The sequence below is a fragment of the Dipteris shenzhenensis genome, chromosome 7 (assembly GCF_047967505.1).
Source record: "Dipteris shenzhenensis isolate YYH24624 ecotype China chromosome 7, Dip_SZ_1.0, whole genome shotgun sequence".
Lineage (NCBI taxonomy): Eukaryota > Viridiplantae > Streptophyta > Polypodiopsida > Gleicheniales > Dipteridaceae > Dipteris > Dipteris shenzhenensis.
Genome location: NC_141602.1, coordinates 56,348,903 through 56,366,086, shown reverse-complemented (window position 1 = coordinate 56,366,086; position 17,184 = coordinate 56,348,903). Strand labels below are relative to the sequence as shown.

At 44.2% G+C, this 17,184-nt stretch overlaps 1 protein-coding gene across 3 annotated transcripts in view; it reads left to right on the top strand.

Moving 5' to 3' along the window:
• LOC147900542 (CLEC16A-like protein) overlaps positions 1-17,184 on the top strand; it is a 71,715-nt gene that overhangs the window by 15,873 nt on the left and 38,658 nt on the right. Inside the window, exons 3-14 of one of the 3 annotated variants that reach the window (XM_087376900.1) lie at positions 9,432-9,593; positions 9,708-9,759; positions 9,854-9,930; positions 10,109-10,242; positions 10,363-10,459; positions 10,593-10,650; positions 10,784-10,892; positions 11,432-11,555; positions 11,804-11,993; positions 12,209-12,405; positions 12,502-12,590; positions 12,786-12,856. In XM_087376900.1, coding sequence (XP_087233026.1) covers positions 9,544-9,593; positions 9,708-9,759; positions 9,854-9,930; positions 10,109-10,242; positions 10,363-10,459; positions 10,593-10,650; positions 10,784-10,892; positions 11,432-11,555; positions 11,804-11,993; positions 12,209-12,405; positions 12,502-12,590; positions 12,786-12,856 — 1,248 coding nt within the window. In that variant the 5' untranslated portion in view covers positions 9,432-9,543. Of the gene's footprint in view, positions 1-9,431; positions 9,594-9,707; positions 9,760-9,853; positions 9,931-10,108; positions 10,243-10,362; positions 10,460-10,592; positions 10,651-10,783; positions 10,893-11,431; positions 11,556-11,803; positions 11,994-12,199; positions 12,406-12,501; positions 12,591-12,785; positions 12,857-17,184 lie in introns of all 3 variants that reach the window. The other 2 variants (XM_087376899.1, XM_087376898.1) reach the window with 2 other exon arrangements.

The window sequence follows — 17,184 nt, the reverse complement described above, 5'->3', positions numbered from 1 at the left end:
GGGGGAGAGAAGTCAGTAGTGCGAGATGTGAAGACAGGGGATCCCATGATGTAATGAACAACACTGGAGCCCCCCCCATGTGGAAAGCATGTGAAACCATCTGAAGCGGGCCATCTGTCAAGACCATTATAGATAATGAGGTATCTTGCCGAGGTCTAATAGGGCCTGCCCATAAGATGAGAATGGACCTCGCCTGTGAGTCGAAACCCGTAGCATACCTCCCTCCTCAAGGTCAATATTTGGCAGTAGAGTGGAATCATCTTTGAAGTCAAGAGTTCCGCAGTCGAATTGTGTCTGATTGCAATAAGGGGTTGCAGTTTTGAGTTGCATGCACCATAGGACGTGAGAAACTTGAGTAGCTTGTTGATTTCATTGCCAACAACCTGAACTTGCATGTGATCAAATCTAGGTGTAGGAACCATAGTTTTGTCCATCAGTTGCAAAACAGGTTTCCCAACACTGTTAAATATAGGCTAAAGAAAAGGTATGTATGATCAGCCCCTGGGGGGAGAGAAGTCAGTAGTGCGAGATGTGAAGACAGGGGATCCCATGATGTAATCAACAACACTGGAGCCCCCCCCATGTGGAAAGCATGTGAAACCATCTGAAGCGGGCCATGTATCAAGACCATTATAGATAATGAGATCATGTATCCTGCCGAGGTCTAATAGGGCCTGCAAAATAAGATGAGATCATGTATCCTGCCGAGGTCTAATAGGGCCTGCAAAATAAGATGAGAATGGACCTCGCCTGTCAGCCGAAACCCGTAGCATACCTCCCTCCTCAATATCTGACAGTAGAGTGGAATCATCTCTGAAGTCAAGAGTTCCGCAGTCGAATTGTGTTTGATTGCAATAACGGGTTGCAGTTTTGAGTTGCATGCACCATAGGACGTGAGAAACTTGAGTAGCTTGTTGATTTCATTGCCAAGTGGATGTCGTTGTTAATAACTTAGACTCATCTACACTGTGCCATAGCATTCCCATTGGTGCTAGGAAGATCTTTTATCGCTGCTTGCATCCACCCTGGTAATCTTGGAGGAAAAACTACAGGCTGCATTCAACATATATGGATCTTATATATAAGTCCTTGTAGGAAGGTAAGCTTTTAAGTACAGTAACATCAGCTAAAAGAATTACGCAGCTTCAAAAAAACAGTCGAGTACCACTAACAACCCCTAACCCTGATGATGTTGTGAATGAAAGACCTTTAATGCAGGAGAATCAGGCGAGCTTATATGGAGTCAATGAATGTCAAGAAGAAGAGGCTTTTAAGTTTTCAGGACCATTAACAGACTACAGTCGTGTGTTTGGGCATCAGCAAGGGGGGTTTGCTCTTTGTGGAAGACAGTGATCAATCAGTGTCCAGGGAAACCTCAGCAAAGGACCTTGCCAAATGCTGGTATGGGGAACTTAAGGCCTCTTATCCCAATTCACAAGCGCTCCAATGCATGCGATATAACAAGACAATTCCCAATTGTGGAGTTGAACCGCTCATTTCCTAATCCCATAGCAACTGGTGGTAGCAACCAGGGAAAAGCTCTCACAATTTGCAAAGGAGTTACAAGCCACAGCACAGACAGCACGTGCTAAGTTTGATGACATTGATGCAAGAATACATGATAAGCGTCTCTTTGCAATTTCTAATCCAGTTTCGCATCAGCTAGCTCAGCAGAGTCATCCAGTGTCCATGTCTGGTTCTAAAGAGCCTAATTCCTTAAAGATGCCAGTCCATGATATACGAGATTCAGGACAGGCTTTTGAGACAAATCTTGAATTGAGATAAAAGTCTGGAGCCCAAACAAGTGATGTCAATACTTAGAAAATATATTACAGAAGGCATTGCAATTCATACATTTGGCAAGGTCCTTTGCTAGAGATTTCCCTGGCCACTGATTGACCCGTCTTCCACAAAGAGAGAGGAAACCCCCCTTGCTGATGCCCAAACAAACCACTGTAGTCTGTTAATGATCCTGTAAACTTAAAAGCCTCTTCTTCTTGACTTGCATTGACTCTATATAAGTTGGCCTGATTCTCCTGTATTAAAGGTCTTTCATTCACAACAACATCAGGGTTAGGAGTTGTCAGTGATACTTGATTGGTTTATTGAACCTCTGGACTTCTTTTAGCTGATGTTATTGGATTCTCTCCCCTGATAGGTGAAACAACATGATTAAAGGACCTAGACTGCAAGCTACAGTCCAAAGAATGTAAAGGAGAATTTAGTAATGAATTCAAAGGCCATTGTGGCGAATTTGAATCAAAACTAACATTCCCAACTATATTTTTCCCTTTTTTATTAGGATCGTCCCTACAATTCAGGGAAACTGCATTTATTGGGATTAAGGTCCCTTCTTTCAGTCTGTTTCGATCTTTGATTGGAGATTTTACAGTTTCTCCAGAAACAGGCTCCACTGTGGAATCACAAGCTTGTTTGTCAGACTTCTACGATGATCTGCCATCCAAGTCTTTACCAACTTGATAGCTAATAATGAATTCTAAAGTAGTCTCCTTTGCATAGATCTTATCAACAATCTTATCTTTCTGGTTGACTCCATATGTAAAAGAGGGTTACTTTTTACTTAGGTTAAAAGTTAGTAGAAAGGTCTTTATTGGCTTGCAAGTTTTTTTTTTCTTTTTTTAGGGGATACCATAAGTTGCCACGTGGCATCCTAGGAGGTAATCCCATAAGCAATACTGCTTTGTACTGCCCTGGGCCATACCTATATAAGGGCTCTAGTTGTACTTGGCAATTCATTCATGACTTGGACTTCATTACTATAATAGAAATTACAGTAAGAGTTCAATACTCAGCTGAATTCTAAAAAGGATTGACTTCCTCCTGTCCTTGTGCAGCCCCTCACAAGTCTCTGTTGCAGGTCCAGCCCATGACCTTCCACTCCTACCTTTTTCCTAAAACATAAGGTACTTCACCACTCTAACTTTCTTGCACATTCTACCAAATTTAGGGGTGTTTACTGTCAGTTAGGAGCAGTCCTGTTGCATTGGTATCAGAGCACTTTTCATGGGATTTTGTGGGAAATTCTTTGTCCAATTACTTTGAAATTTGGAGCATCTACTCTTGAGCCCCCAAACAAGTGGGAAATTTCAAGTTTTCTCTTAGAATTTTGACCTGTGAAATTAGGGCAAAACTAGCATTTGGGGCTTTTGGTACTGGTTTTTGATCAGGGCTTAAGATAGTGCATTTACTCTAGATTCAAGTCATTAAAGATGCCTGTAAAGAGGTCTACTGGTCAAGCTAGTAAGCAGCCAATGAGTATCCTTGATTCCATCTCAGAGAAGGAAGCAATTGATAATCAGGCTGAGTTTTTGGGCCCAATGATCTTCCTGGTGGCAATATTAAAGGGGATTTGGCAGCAACTCCTCAAGTACAAACATCCCTTAACCAGGAGCACATTATAAGGAGTTGTATGGACCCAATGCTACAGGTATTCAAGGAGTTAACCAGTGAGATCAAGACGAATAATCAGAAGATTGACCAAAGGATGCAAAACATGTCTGTCAGTTTTAGTAAAAGGTTTGACCAGTTCAAGAGAAGCCAAATTTATGATGGGAAGAGACCTGTGGATCCCCAATTGATGGAGACTTAGGTTCATATGGATAAGGATTCAGCACATGGTAAGACTTCTAATAACAGCAGCTCAGCAGTTGAAGAGTTGTGTGAAAAATTCCATGAATATAAGTTGCTACCAGCAGACCTTAGGGCAGCAATGACATTCCAGCAATATATACAAACAGTTAAATCTATTGAACCAAAAGGACATGTTCATCAAGACAAAGATATGAAAGACAAGATTATACTTCCTAAGTTCAAAGGTGATTCTACCCTCTATATCCAAAGGGTGATCAAGGTAAAATCAGATTTGCTGTTCTTCATCTGGAAGATTATGCCCACTCTTGGTGGAGGCATCTACATCAAGAAGGGTGAACTTTTAATGCTTGGGATGAATTCAAGGCTGAAATGCTTAAAACTTTTATATCTCCTTTTACTAAGGATCAATATATTTGTAAGTGGTATGATCTTACTCAGCAAGGATTAGTGAAAATTTATATCAAACAGTTTTGGAAATTGGCTCTATTTGTTCATGGTATTGATGACAGAGTGAGAGTGCTCAAGTTCATCCATGGTCTGCACCCTAGCTCAAAAGCCCAATTCTCTTAAAGAGGCCATGCAGTTGGCAGTGCTTTATGAACCCAAATACAATGGGAAGGAGAAGACTTTGGGTATTGGTCACTTTGGAACTAAGCCTATGATCAAAGGGGTTTCCAATGATGAAAGAAAACTTCCTGCACCTGTTACAACTTCTATTTCTAGGTTCCCCACAGTGTATGGCAGTGGCATGGGACAACCTAAGGCTTACAAGGTTACAGATGTAAAGTCATTCTTTAAACCCACTCCAAAGGATAATCTGGGTGATAAAAGAAACAAGTTGGTTAAGCAATTATCTCAAGCAATTATTGATGACAGGAGAAAGAAGAATTTGTGCTACCTTTGTGGTGAGAAGTGGACCCTTGAACATAGGAATGTGTGTAAAGCAAAAACAGGAGCGAAGTTGAGCTTGATTCTAGAGATTGATGAGGATTTATCTCCTAATACTTCTGCAGCAGAATCTGAATTTCATGAATATGAGGACTGTGTGAATGAAGGCCTTGATGATGATGAGGATCATAGTTCCAAAAAGGGGACCACCTTTCCCTTTGATCTAGGTGGGTTATCCATGTTTGACACCATGCTTATGGATGATAGTTTGCCAAGGTGCTCAAATAGATCTAGACAATGAAACATTGAAGTTGTTGAAGGTTATGAGGATGAGATCAGAAATTCTGATGGAAATGATGCTATTGATGATAATGAAGTGTATTGGGATACACAATCAGTTGTGTACAGCATATCTCCTGATGTTTTTATGGGCTGCAAGGGCTCTCAAACCCTTAGGTTAAAAGGAACAATCAATAACAGACCAGTCCACATTTTGGTTGATAGTGGGAACACTCATAACTTCATTAATGCAAAGACACTTCAAACAGTGAGGTTATGCCCATCCACTTTGGATCATGGGATCAAAGTTGAGGTGGCTAATGGTTAGCATTCCCACAGTAAGCAATATTGTCAGGTTGCTCAAGTGCAACTTTCTCAAGACTATACTTTTCATGGAGATCTATTTGTCTTGGAAATGGGACCTATTGACATTGTTTTTAGTTGTGAATGGTTGAGAACCTTGGGAGAATTCTCTATGGACCTTAACAGGCTGTATATGAAGTTTATGCATGAAGGTAAGCACATCACTTTGATGGGTTACCAATCTCCTAAATTGTCCTTAATTTCTGCAAGAAGAATGGCCAGAGACCTCAAAAGTGTTTGTGGAGTCTATGCTATTCAGTTGACCAAGTCTCAAGAGGGTAATGGGTTGTTGGTGGAGGATAAAGACATTTAGTCCCTATTATAGCAATACTCTGATGTATTTGCTGATCTTCCCAACCATCTCCCTCCCATGAGAGATGTGGATCATGCAATTGTGTTGGAGCCAGGATCTAAGCCAATCAACAAAGCTCCATACAGACTCTCTAGAGCTGAAAGGGAAGAGGTGGCAAGGCAAATAAAGGAACTTCTTGATAAGGAATTTATTACAGATAGTTAGTCACCCTTTGCCTCTCCTATGTTATTGGTTAAGAATAGGTTTCCTATCCCTAGAATTGATGATCTACTGGATGAGCTTAGAGGGGCAAAGTACTTCACAAAGATTGACTTAAGGATGAACAAAATGATAGTTAAGAATAGGTTTCCTATCCCTAGAATTGATGATCTACTGGATGAGCTTAGAGGGGCAAAGTACTTCACAAAGATTGACTTAAGGTCAGGCTATCATCAAATAAGGATGAAGGAGGGAGATACAACTGCCTTCAGGATAGAATGTGGGCTTTATCAATTCAAAGTGATGGCATTTGGTCTAACCAATGCACCTGCAACTTTCCAGGCGGTAATGAATAAGGCATTGCAGCCTTTCCTCTATAAATTTGTGTTGGTATTCTTTGATGATATATTGATCTACAGCAAAACAAAGATTGACTTAAGGATGAACAAAATGATAGTTAAGAATAGGTTTCCTATCCCTAGAATTGATGATCTACTGGATGAGCTTAGAGGGGCAAAGTACTTCACAAAGATTGACTTAAGGTCAGGCTATCATCAAATAAGGATGAAGGAGGGAGATACAACTGCCTTCAGGATAGAATGTGGGCTTTATCAATTCAAAGTGATGGCATTTGGTCTAACCAATGCACCTGCAACTTTCCAGGCGGTAATGAATAAGGCATTGCAGCCTTTCCTCTATAAATTTGTGTTGGTATTCTTTGATGATATATTGATCTACAGCAAAACGAAAGAAGAGCATTTATTGCATGTCCAGCAAGTATTGGAAGTATTGAGGACACACCAGTTGTATGCCAAATCAAGTAAATGCACTTTCATGGCTGAAGAAGTGGAATATTTGGGCCATATCATCAGCAGTAGTGGCATTAAGGTGGATCGCAGCAAGGTAAAGTGTGTAAAGGATTGGCCTATACCTCAGAATATCACCCAGCTGAGAGGGTTCCTTGGTCTGGCATCATTTTATAGAAGGTTTATAAGGCATTTTGCCAAATTGGCAGCTCCTCTCACTGATCTTCTAAAAAAGAATGCTTTCCAATGGTCTGACTGTCACATGCACCCCTGCACTTGGGTGCAAGGTGACACACTGGCTACATCAACAAGTGCATTATAGTTCCCAGATAGGAGATTTTGTCGTATGCTGTGACCCCTTTGTGAGCCCTTGTCCAGGGACAGTTAGGCACAAGCTACGTAGGTCAGTCTCTCAGCCTTAGGTCAAGTCAGTAGTCAGTTCTTGTTCACTAGTACCCACTGGAGAACAGTAGGTTAAGTGTTTCCATCTTATAGTTTAGGTCTTAGCCTAGGTTAGGAGTCCCTTTAGGGTCCCCAAAGGCTGGACAGGTAAGCAGGGAAGGCAGCCTGCAAAGGCTTCCCAAAAACTCCCCTGGCAAATGAGCCAGGGAGGGCTTTTTATAGGCTGTCTGTAGGCCAGCCAGTCTGTAAAACAGACTGAGTCGGTCTGTTTACAGACTGGGTTGGCTCAGTCCAGCCCTATAAAAGGGTCCCTTGGCTGCCAGGAGGCATTAACTTCAGCGCCTATCTTGGTATGTCCTGATTTCTCTCAACCTTTTATAATTGAGGCTGATGCTAGTGGAAGGGGCATTGGTGCTGTCCTAAAGCAGAGTCATGGAGTTATTGCCTTTGAAAGTTGGAAAAATTGGATGACAAGGAGTCAAGTTTCCACATTTATGACCAAGAGATGTTGGCAGTACTTCATGCAATCAAAAAGTGGCACCACTACATTTATGGCAGCCATTTCAAGGTCAAGACTGATCATAAGACTCAAATATTTTCTGTCTCAGTCTTCTCTATCACCCAAGCAAAGGAGATGGCTATCCATTGTGCAAATCTATGACTTTGACATAGATTACAAGATGGGCAAAGAAAATATTATGGTAGATTCTCTTTCCAGGATATGGGCTTGTACTTTATCATCTATTACTGAGGTTTATAAAGATTGGATCTATGGCATTCAAGAAGAGTATCTCAATGATCCTCAAGCCGCTGCTATCATGATAGCTCTGGTCTTACGTCGAGCCTCCTCCAAGAGACCAAGACGCACGGGACCCCTTGACAGATGCTAGCGTCCTATCTCCGGCTATGCACCACCTAGGGGGACATGACATACGGAGGATTCTGCTCCGCTCCAGTCTTTTGTCTTTTCATTGTCATACCCAGATGTATTTGATTATGTATGATCAGACTTAGGATTCAGCACAGGTGATGATGCTCATTTTAGTAGCTCCACCCTTAATGTGATTTGTATTAGATTTTCTTTCAGTCTTATAGACCGATCAGTCTTCTGAAGACTCTAATAAAATTTCTTTCTTTTCTCTCTCTCTCTCTCTCTTTCTCTCTCTCTCTCTCCCTCCTATCACAACAATCTCACGACGACCCTCCCCGTACATTTAGCAAGCTAGCCGCTGAAGATCTATTGCAAGAATTTCCATTGCCTCCGTTACTTTGATACTAGTGGGAAACCCGTGGCAAGCTCGTGGGGCGTATCTCGGGTCTAAACAATGACGGGAGGTCCCCTAGAGTGATTTGTGTGTCCCCTCTATGTCTCGTGTGTCATGTTGTGGTCATCGGGTGTGGTTCTCTGTCACGTCTGCGGCTAGACACTGGACGGTCAATGTCACTCGATGGGAAGAACTCTGTGATCCTTCTCTGAGAGGTGTCTGATGGTGTGGCCAAGCCCCGTCGCCTGAGTAAGTACTCTCTGTGTCGGACCCCCTTGTGAATGAATGCCGCGAGACATCTCTGATCTGGGTAGGCGAGGAATCTGGAGAGGAGCCCGGAGCCGTCTATGAAGAGACAGTGGTAGCGACCTCGGATCTCGTAGTACACTGGGCACTTGAAATTAAAATGCTCCTCCAACTCAACCTCCTGATAGTTGCACAATATGCATATGAGAGAGAGAGAGAGGGGGGGGGGATCCAAGCTTAGGACAGTCCGAATTCAATTCCCAGACATCGTGCTGCGATTGAGAGATTGTAGGGTAAGGAACCCTCCACATTGCTCCTTGAAAAAAAAGGAGATGAATGAGCTCATTTTACACATTGTACGTTAGGAACATCCTATGTGCAAGCAGTCACGGGTGATTTGGTCTCATCGAACAAGGAGGCAAATTGATAGGAACCTTGCACCGTCATGAAGCTCATTGATGTCTTAAGCGAGGGGCCATTAGTAAGGATAGCCTAATATTTATGTGAGCTTCCTTGTTCTCTCAGTGCTCTCTTCAGATCGGAACCTGTTTCATTTACTGTTATGCAGATTGGAAGCTCTTTCATCCAATTTTGAGCGTACTTCTGCTAATGGCCACTGATGCGTGCGATGAAGAGAATGATAATTGGCTAACCTTTCTCAATCTCTTAGCTGTGTGGCAAGCTGCTGTCGTCAAATGGTGTGTGCATCTCCATCTTGATATAAATGTTAGTGAAGCCTCTACATTAAGATGAATACTTTATGATGGTGCGCTTGTACCCTCTAGTAGATCCTTACGGAGGAGAAAAACACCTCCGTGGTAATTTTCACATGCTTACCCCCGATGAATATGAATATAGGACTTTATACTATTTGGGTGAGAGTTGGTTGTAACATGCACATATAAAAATAAAAATTACATTCTGTTTTATACTTGAGGCAAAAAGTCTATTTCTTACATTGTCTGTGTAGAAATGCATGCATACATAGACTTTTTTTTTGACTGCTATGTCTTTGATACTTTTTATCAAGAAAGAACTTGTTTGATAACTTGCCATCAGGAAGACTAGACATGCTGGCAGACCATTTGGGGCTTCATGCGTTCCAGAGAGCGCTTTTCCTTGGACAAGTAATTGGTTTTTCTACTCTACTTGTTAGAGACTCTGGCAGGCCATGTGGAGCTTCTGGCGCTCCAGAGAGCGGTTCTCCTTAGATGAACTTAAGTATGTTTTTTTGCGTAATTCTTTTGTAAATGCGGGTTATTGTAATCATAACTTCAGATCCCACCATTCAGTCTGGTTCCAATCTGCCTGATTTGCTTTCTTCATTTAATGTAGATACCTCAATGAACAGCTGCAAAGAGCCACTGTAATAAACGATTCCAATAAGGTAGAAAGTTGTCCTTTGTCTAGACAAGTAAATTGCCATTTCCGTCACTCACTATGATGTACTGGGTGGTCTAATTTATTTCAATCCATTCCAGGACTTTGTCATTGAAACTCTCAGGTCAATGGCAGAACTTCTGATTTGGGGAGACCAGCATGATCCTTCATTTTTTGAGTGAGTTCGTTTTGCTTATGACTTGGCAATTGTCTTGTGTTAGAACATCCAGCAAACCCACCCCTTTTTTGTAAAAAAGGAAAAAGGAAAAAGCATGGAATAAATTTAACCTCTCCCAGTGGTAACCTAAACAGTAGTTGAGCCAATGCTTCAGTATGATATATTGAATCTCCTGCAGGTATTTCATGGAGAAACAGGTGATGGCCCACTTTATTTCCATCTTAAAACAGAGCAGAACTGCAAGCATTGCTGTGCAATTGCTGCAAACGTTAAACATAATGCTGCAGACTATGCGCAGTGAGCAAGCAATATGTACGTGTGCAAATATAATCAAAGTTTACTTTTTAGGGGAAAATTGGTGGAGCTGTGCAATTTTTTCCATGTGGAAGTTTGTGGCTGCAAGAGAAGCTAATTGATGACTTTGTGCTGCAGACTACTTATTTAGCAATGAGTACATAAATAACCTGATCACGTATCCATTTGACTTTCAAAATGAAGAGCTAGTTGCATACTACATATCATTTTTAAGGTTGGCTAGCAGACAATATTTTACCTCCTTATAGGATTTTATTCCATTATCTTCTTGGGCATAACAAAGATCGAGGTCTGAGTAAGAATACTCCAGAGATTGATGATGTTATTTCTTGCCTGTTTGGTTGTAGAACAATAAGTACAAAGCTCGACAAGAACACGGTCTCATTTTTTGTGAAGACTGAAAATGTGATATACCCCTTCCCGCACATTGCAGTCTTTCATGCTTGAAGATTCTAGTAAGGTTCCTTGTAAGTTCATGTTGCATACGAAACTAATGAAGAAAGTTACTGAGTGTTTTTCCATTATGGGTCTTATGCAGGATGTAGTAGTGTCTTTTCCTCTATATACCGAGGCAATCAAATTTGCTCATCATGAAGAGAGCATGGTGCGAATAGCTGTTCGAACACTTACTCTAAACATATACAACAGTATGTAACCTCATTCAAGTTTGATTTGCTTATCTAATAAACAAGGGAAGCCAGGACGGTAGGGGATTAGTTGGCAAGCAGAGTCTTCTTTGATGAGTTGTGCCTGCTACCACCATCAGGCACATGTGGTGACTGAGGATGGGGCAGTGAGCTGTAGTGACACTGAGTCTTAATGAAATAAAATCATGTAACTTTACATTGTTAAGATTGCTGTGGAGGTAATTGAGACAAGGCAATCTAACACATAGCTAGCATGTGCAATCTGTTATGACATGGCTTGCCTTTGCCATCAATCCGCCTGTCACAAGTGTGCTTGCCATCACCCCTGTAAAATCATGTGCGTGCCATAACCACAAGTCAACCATGCTCAATGTGTTATGACACAAAGCTTGATTTTGCCATCAGTCCGCCTGTAATGACATGTTCTTGCCGTCACCACAACTTGTAACGCAGTCTCAAGAATGTTTTGAAGAACAGCTCTAAATATCTGGACACTGTTTTTTATATTTCTTAACTATTTGCATTTCATTGATCTGCAGTTGATGATACTGCAATCCGAGTGTTTATTGTTAGTCCTGCTGTAGTTGGATACTTTTTCGAACTGATGACCTCTCTGAGACAACAGACCTTTACTCTAGTTGATCTGGTCACAGAAGCAGCCAAGTGAGTATTTCCTTCACCTTTGAAAAAGGACCTTCTCTTGATTCAGGTATTTCATGCTATGGAGATGGGATGAAATTTGTAGTTTGATGACAAGATCTAAACTTCACGAAGCTTTATCATTTGTCTTCTTTTTTTCCTTTGTTTTTTTTTGGGTACAGGAATTCGAATCATTGCATATCAGGGGCAGGTTGGAAGAAGAGCTTAATCCCTTTTTTTTTGTTTTTTTGGGCTTGGTCCTTTTGGTACAGGAATCCTGACTCATTACAGATTAGGGGAAGGTTGGAAGAGGCCATTGCGGAAATAGGAGACCTTCTGTATTATTTCAATGACATCATAAGTTCAGGCATTCCTGAACTGAGCAGGTTGATGACACAACATATGATGGACTTGGTGGTGGTTCCAGTGCTGCTTCCATCACTTCGGCCTTTCCAGGGGACGGTAAATTTCATTTTGGTTTTTTGATTGATGCAAAGATCATGGTAGCTGAATTTCATCATATATTTCAAGGAAAAGTTATCATAGAGATTTCTGTTTTCATGTTGTGCCCTGATTCTCGGGAACCTACTTGACTTGGATATACACCGTCCTTGTGCTCTAAAACCTTTTGATGAGACCTTCAATTCCTGATAGGCCCTAACTTGCAGGAGATGCAGATCAACGAGTTATCTTCTCTGTACTTGCTGTCGTGCCTATTGCAAATAGTGAAGCATAGGGACTTGGTTAATGGTATTGGGCTTGAGCTGCTTAAGAAGAGCTCATGCAGAGAGGAAAGGGTAGCTCCTGAGCTACAAGCGGCTGAAAACAATTTGTTGCATAAGAAAAAGGATAGGAATTTCAACCAAAGCTCAAGGTGATGGTTTTCAAAAGAGTCTCTTTTTTTGTTAAGGGAAGGTATTTTAGTTGAACTCGAAAGAAAATGCTGATGCCTCATTTCAGAATTGTGCAGGGAGCTTCTACTCTCTTACCTTTTTTGTGAGAATGACAAGCTTGTATTGGCTTCATTGAATGTGCTTGTTGCTTTGCTACAAAACAAAGGTGAGATTTGCAATTGCCAATTACGTGCTTTCTCTTACTGGTTTTTCATGGCTGCTTTGAGTTTCTGTATGTTTGTTTTGTTGCCTCATCATATCAAGCAGTTTATTATTGAAGTGTCAAATACATTTATCAGCAAATTCCCCTGACATCGGTTTCAAAATCGTTTAACTTTGACTTAATTTAATGACTAAGCAGTCTTGAATGAAACACTGCTGGAAGCTCTAGGGATCCTTCCCCAGCGGAAGCGTTACAAGAAATTGCTACTGGTATGGAAGACATCATATTTGTAGGCATCTTGAGTTTTGCTATTGGCTGTAAAGAGTTTCAAATCAATTAAATTGAGATCTTATTGTATTCATTTGCGGCCAAACACAAATTTGCTTCTAAGATAATGGTCTGGAAGGGTCAAAGCGTCATTTATTAAGTCAAACCTGAATTTAGACAAGGATGTTTGTTTCAATGGAGCCTCCATCTTCATTCATGAATCGTAGCCTTCAAAATGGAAGGTTTGTGCTACTAGGTATTGCTTGGAACACTTTTGTATTTGAGAAGTTTTGTATCAGCCCATGTACATTTTCTTTCTTCATATCTAGTACAGGCAGGATGAAGCCAGACACACAGGAATTGTTGCATACATCATGCCATAATCTAAGGGGAGAACTTAGGGTTACAGATTTAGAGATGCAGAGTTGTTACTAGCTGACCTCTCGAAGGGGACGGTCAGTTTTAGAATCAGATTTTATTTTACAGATTTTTGTGTCCTTCTAATTCTGTTAGTCATCTCGCAGCTTACCAAGATGGTTCATGTTTTATTCAAACATTACCTTAGGTTCAGCTCGGGTGTAAAAGCCTTAGATTCAGTGGCTGCGTGAGTGGCAGGGCATTGGCTTCTCTTTTGGGGCAGGAGATAAACTCGCATGATTCTTGAATATCACTTATTGTTTTTTTTTTTTTTTCGCAAAAAGTAGTGCTAGTTATATTACTTGAAAGCGAGAGTACAAGAAGGCCTGAAGGCCAGCGGGCTGTAATCACAAAACGGATTCAGCCCGAGAAGTCAAAAAGCTAAAAACAAGCCTCCTAGGGCATAATCATCGGAGAGTGGACAAACAGCCACGGTGGAGGGGCGTAATGCCACTGAAGACTCTGAGTGGAGTGCTGGAAGAATAGCTCCCGGTGGTCCCAGTCGCGAAGGAAACGTCGTCTCTTTTCCTTCCCTGCCCGGGATTCTCCCTGAATCTGATCCCACTGACCCTTGAGCGTGTGAATGATCATGCTTCAGATATCTGCGAGGGTCTGGGTGGTAGAAGAAGTCTGAGCTCCTAGAGTCTGCGCGCATCTGGAAGTCCAGATATGCCAGCCTGTGATGCTCCCTATGATCTCCCAAACTGGGTGCCGAGGTGTTGCTCCTGCATCTGTCTCTGTCAAATGCACGGGAAGCTGTCCATGTATGCCCAAGTGGCCTGCGTGATGAAAAAGATGGGATCCTGTCTAGAGAACTCATAGGCCAAGTGATGTCCCGGCTTAGTGCTGCACCAACAAACGGCTCCCCAAGTGATCGGTCCTAGCTCGGGTGTAGCCCTAGCTAAGATCCCCATGATTCCCTTCCAAACCGTCTGCGCGTGTGAGCAGCTCCAAAGGCAATGCTTTAGGGACTCCTCCTCCTGAAGACACATCTGACAATGCCCCTCCTGCCCCATCTCTCTCAGCCAGCTACCAATTGGAAGCCCCTTGTGTGCGACCATCCAAAGGAAGTAGGAGATCTTCCTCGGACGCCAACTGGCCCAAAGAGTCTTCTAGAAGGTGCGAAGAAAGACCAAGGATATCCCCTGGGCATACCACCTATGTGCCTGTGTGGGTAGCCCACGCTGGAGAGCCCCAAGAGCACGCCGGCCCGTGCGTGTACTGTAAGAAAAGAAGGGGGTAGGGTTCTCTGAGGTCTCCGACGGTGGCCAAAGCCACTCCCCTGGGTCCCACTCCACCTCTGACCAGGAACGGCCCTCCCATATCCAGAGTCTCCAATCCTGGTCCTGCATAATCAGGGGGTCTATATGCCAAGTCTTCCCTTGCAGCCCTACAATGCGAAGGTGCTGCCAGGGAAGCTGGGGGTCGATCACGGCCTCTCTGCTCTGTAGGCGACTGTCATCAGTGATGGAGAAGAAATGTACCGAAGAATTCGAGAAGAGGCCTGCCACCACCAAAGGAATGCCTCGTGGAGTGAACTGTCCTAGCCACCTCTCATCTCCCGGGAAAAGCTGTCCGGTGCCTACGGGAATCCTCCAACATGCAGGGATGGCAGCATCAATCTCCGCTCGCCGAGCCTGGATCCCACGTGCCGTACCTACTGCTACTGCTAGCTCGCCTGGGCTCATCCTACTTAGACGTCCCTCCAAACCCTGAACGAGCGTGCGGGCCCATGCGCCCAGAGTGCCCAAGGGATATGGGATCTCTCTCCAAGCTGACGACCTGTATCATCTGTCACCTGGCTGCTCTAGATCAAGGGCTGTCCGTCTGTCTCCTCTCGGCAGTTAGGGGGAACCTGAGAGCCGCGAATTACTAGCTTGCCAAGAAGTGCCTGACTCTGCAGCTCTGGATCTATAATGCCAAGGCCGCCCTCTGCCTGGGGAAGAATGACCGTCTGCCAGGCGACCCTAGCTCTGGTGGTGGCGGAACCGTCTGAACCTGACCATTGGAAGTTCCGCACCAATCTCCTCAGCTGGGCTACACAAGACCTCGAAAAACACCAGCAAGAGGCCACATACCAAGCAGTGGCAAGAAGGACCTGGTTGACCACAAGGGCCCTGCCTGCCAAGGAAAGCCGAGCCGTGCTCCAGAAAGCAAGCTTCCGTCGTATGGAGGCTAGGACCGGCAAGAACTGCTGAGCCGGTGTGATGTTCAGGCCTACCTGGAATCCCAGGTAACGTGTCGTCTGTCCTCTAGGGATCCAGCGAAACCCCAAGAAAATACCCCACTGTGAGCTGGCTCCCGGATCTGTAAGAAAACCAACTGACTTATGCCAATTGATTTTCGCCCCAGCCGCAAGGCAAAAAATCTCTAGGGATAGTCTCACTCGCTCCAGTGACTCGACATCATCCTGCACATATAGAGCTGTGTCGTCTGCATACTCGGAGTCCAACAACTCGGCATCCTCTAACCCCGAAGACCAGTGGTACGAGCTCGAAGGAAGTGTGTCATGGCCTTCGCAAAAAATAGGAAAAGGTAAGGCGCTAATGGACAGCCCTGTCGCACCGAGCGCTCGAGTGTGAATCTCTCCCCCATCCTGCCGCTAATGATAACCCGACTGAAGGCCGATCTATAAAGGCTAGCAATACCTCTGATCCACTCGTCCAGGAAACCGAACCGAGCGAGTGTACCTTCCAAGAAGGACCAGTCTACCCTGTCGTACGCCTTCTCAAAGTCGAGAAGGAGTATGGCAAGGTGCTGGCCACTGTGCTAGGCCCATTCCGCCGCCTCTGAGAAAGTGAAGATGTTGTCGAAGATGTTGCAATCTTGGACAAAACCAGTCTGGGTGTCATGAATCAAGTCGTGTAGCAGGGGGCGGATGTGACTGCTGATCATCTTGGCGAGGATTTTGTAGGCGGTCGGAAGGAGGGTGATTGGGCGCCACTGTCGGATCTCCTGGCGGTCCCCCCCTTTGGGGATGAGGCAAATCAGGCCTGTCGCAAGGCTCTCTGGCATCTGCCCACTGGAGAAGATGTGCTGGAAGGCTGCGAGCAAGGGTCGGTGGATCTGCTCCCAAAAGGTGGTGAAGAAAGCTCTAGAGAGGCCATCCTCACCTGCATCCTGCAACTCCGCAACAGTGAAAGGAGCGAGAAGGGTGTTGCTCATGCTGGGCTGCACGAGTCTCGGTATAGACCTCCACACCTCCTCTCTGCAAATGCGGCCACGAGGGTCTGGGGGCTCCTGCTGGAATAATGATCTGTAAAAGTCTGTCGCCAAGTCCTGGACCTCACCTGGATCTGTCTTGACACTACCATCCTGCGTCCTAAGGGAACGGAGCTGCTCCCCTGCTGACCTCTGTCCATGAGTCCTAAAGAACTCGCTGCACATCCTGTCGCCTTTCCTAGCCCAGAAGGACTTGGAAGCATGAAATGAAAACTCTGATCGACGCTGGGTAATCTCCTCTAGCATGGCTCGGGCCCGAACCTCCTGCTGTCTGAGCTCCTCAGAGCCAGGAGAGGACTGCTGCATCCTCTGAATCGAGGCGAGATCACGTCTGAGACCCCTCTCCCGTGCCCAACACCGCTGTCTGACCTGAATCGCCTCCTGCTGGCAAATGCGGCTAGACTCAGCAAGCGCCTGAGCTACCTGTGCTGCCAAATCCCTGGTGGGGTCCCACTTCTGCTCCCAAAGGTCCACTATCCTGCTGTGAACCGCTGCTCTGGTGTAGATGGAATCTGGGATCCGGCATGAGCGTGGAGGTGAGGACTGAGAGGCCGAGTCCAGGACTAGGATGACTAGGGCATGGTCTGAAAGTGTCGTCCCTGGAACCACTCCTGACTCTCCTCCTCTGCCAAGTGCCCAATCACTAACATAAAAACGGTCCAGCCGCTCCAGGAGTCTGCCTCCCTCCCTC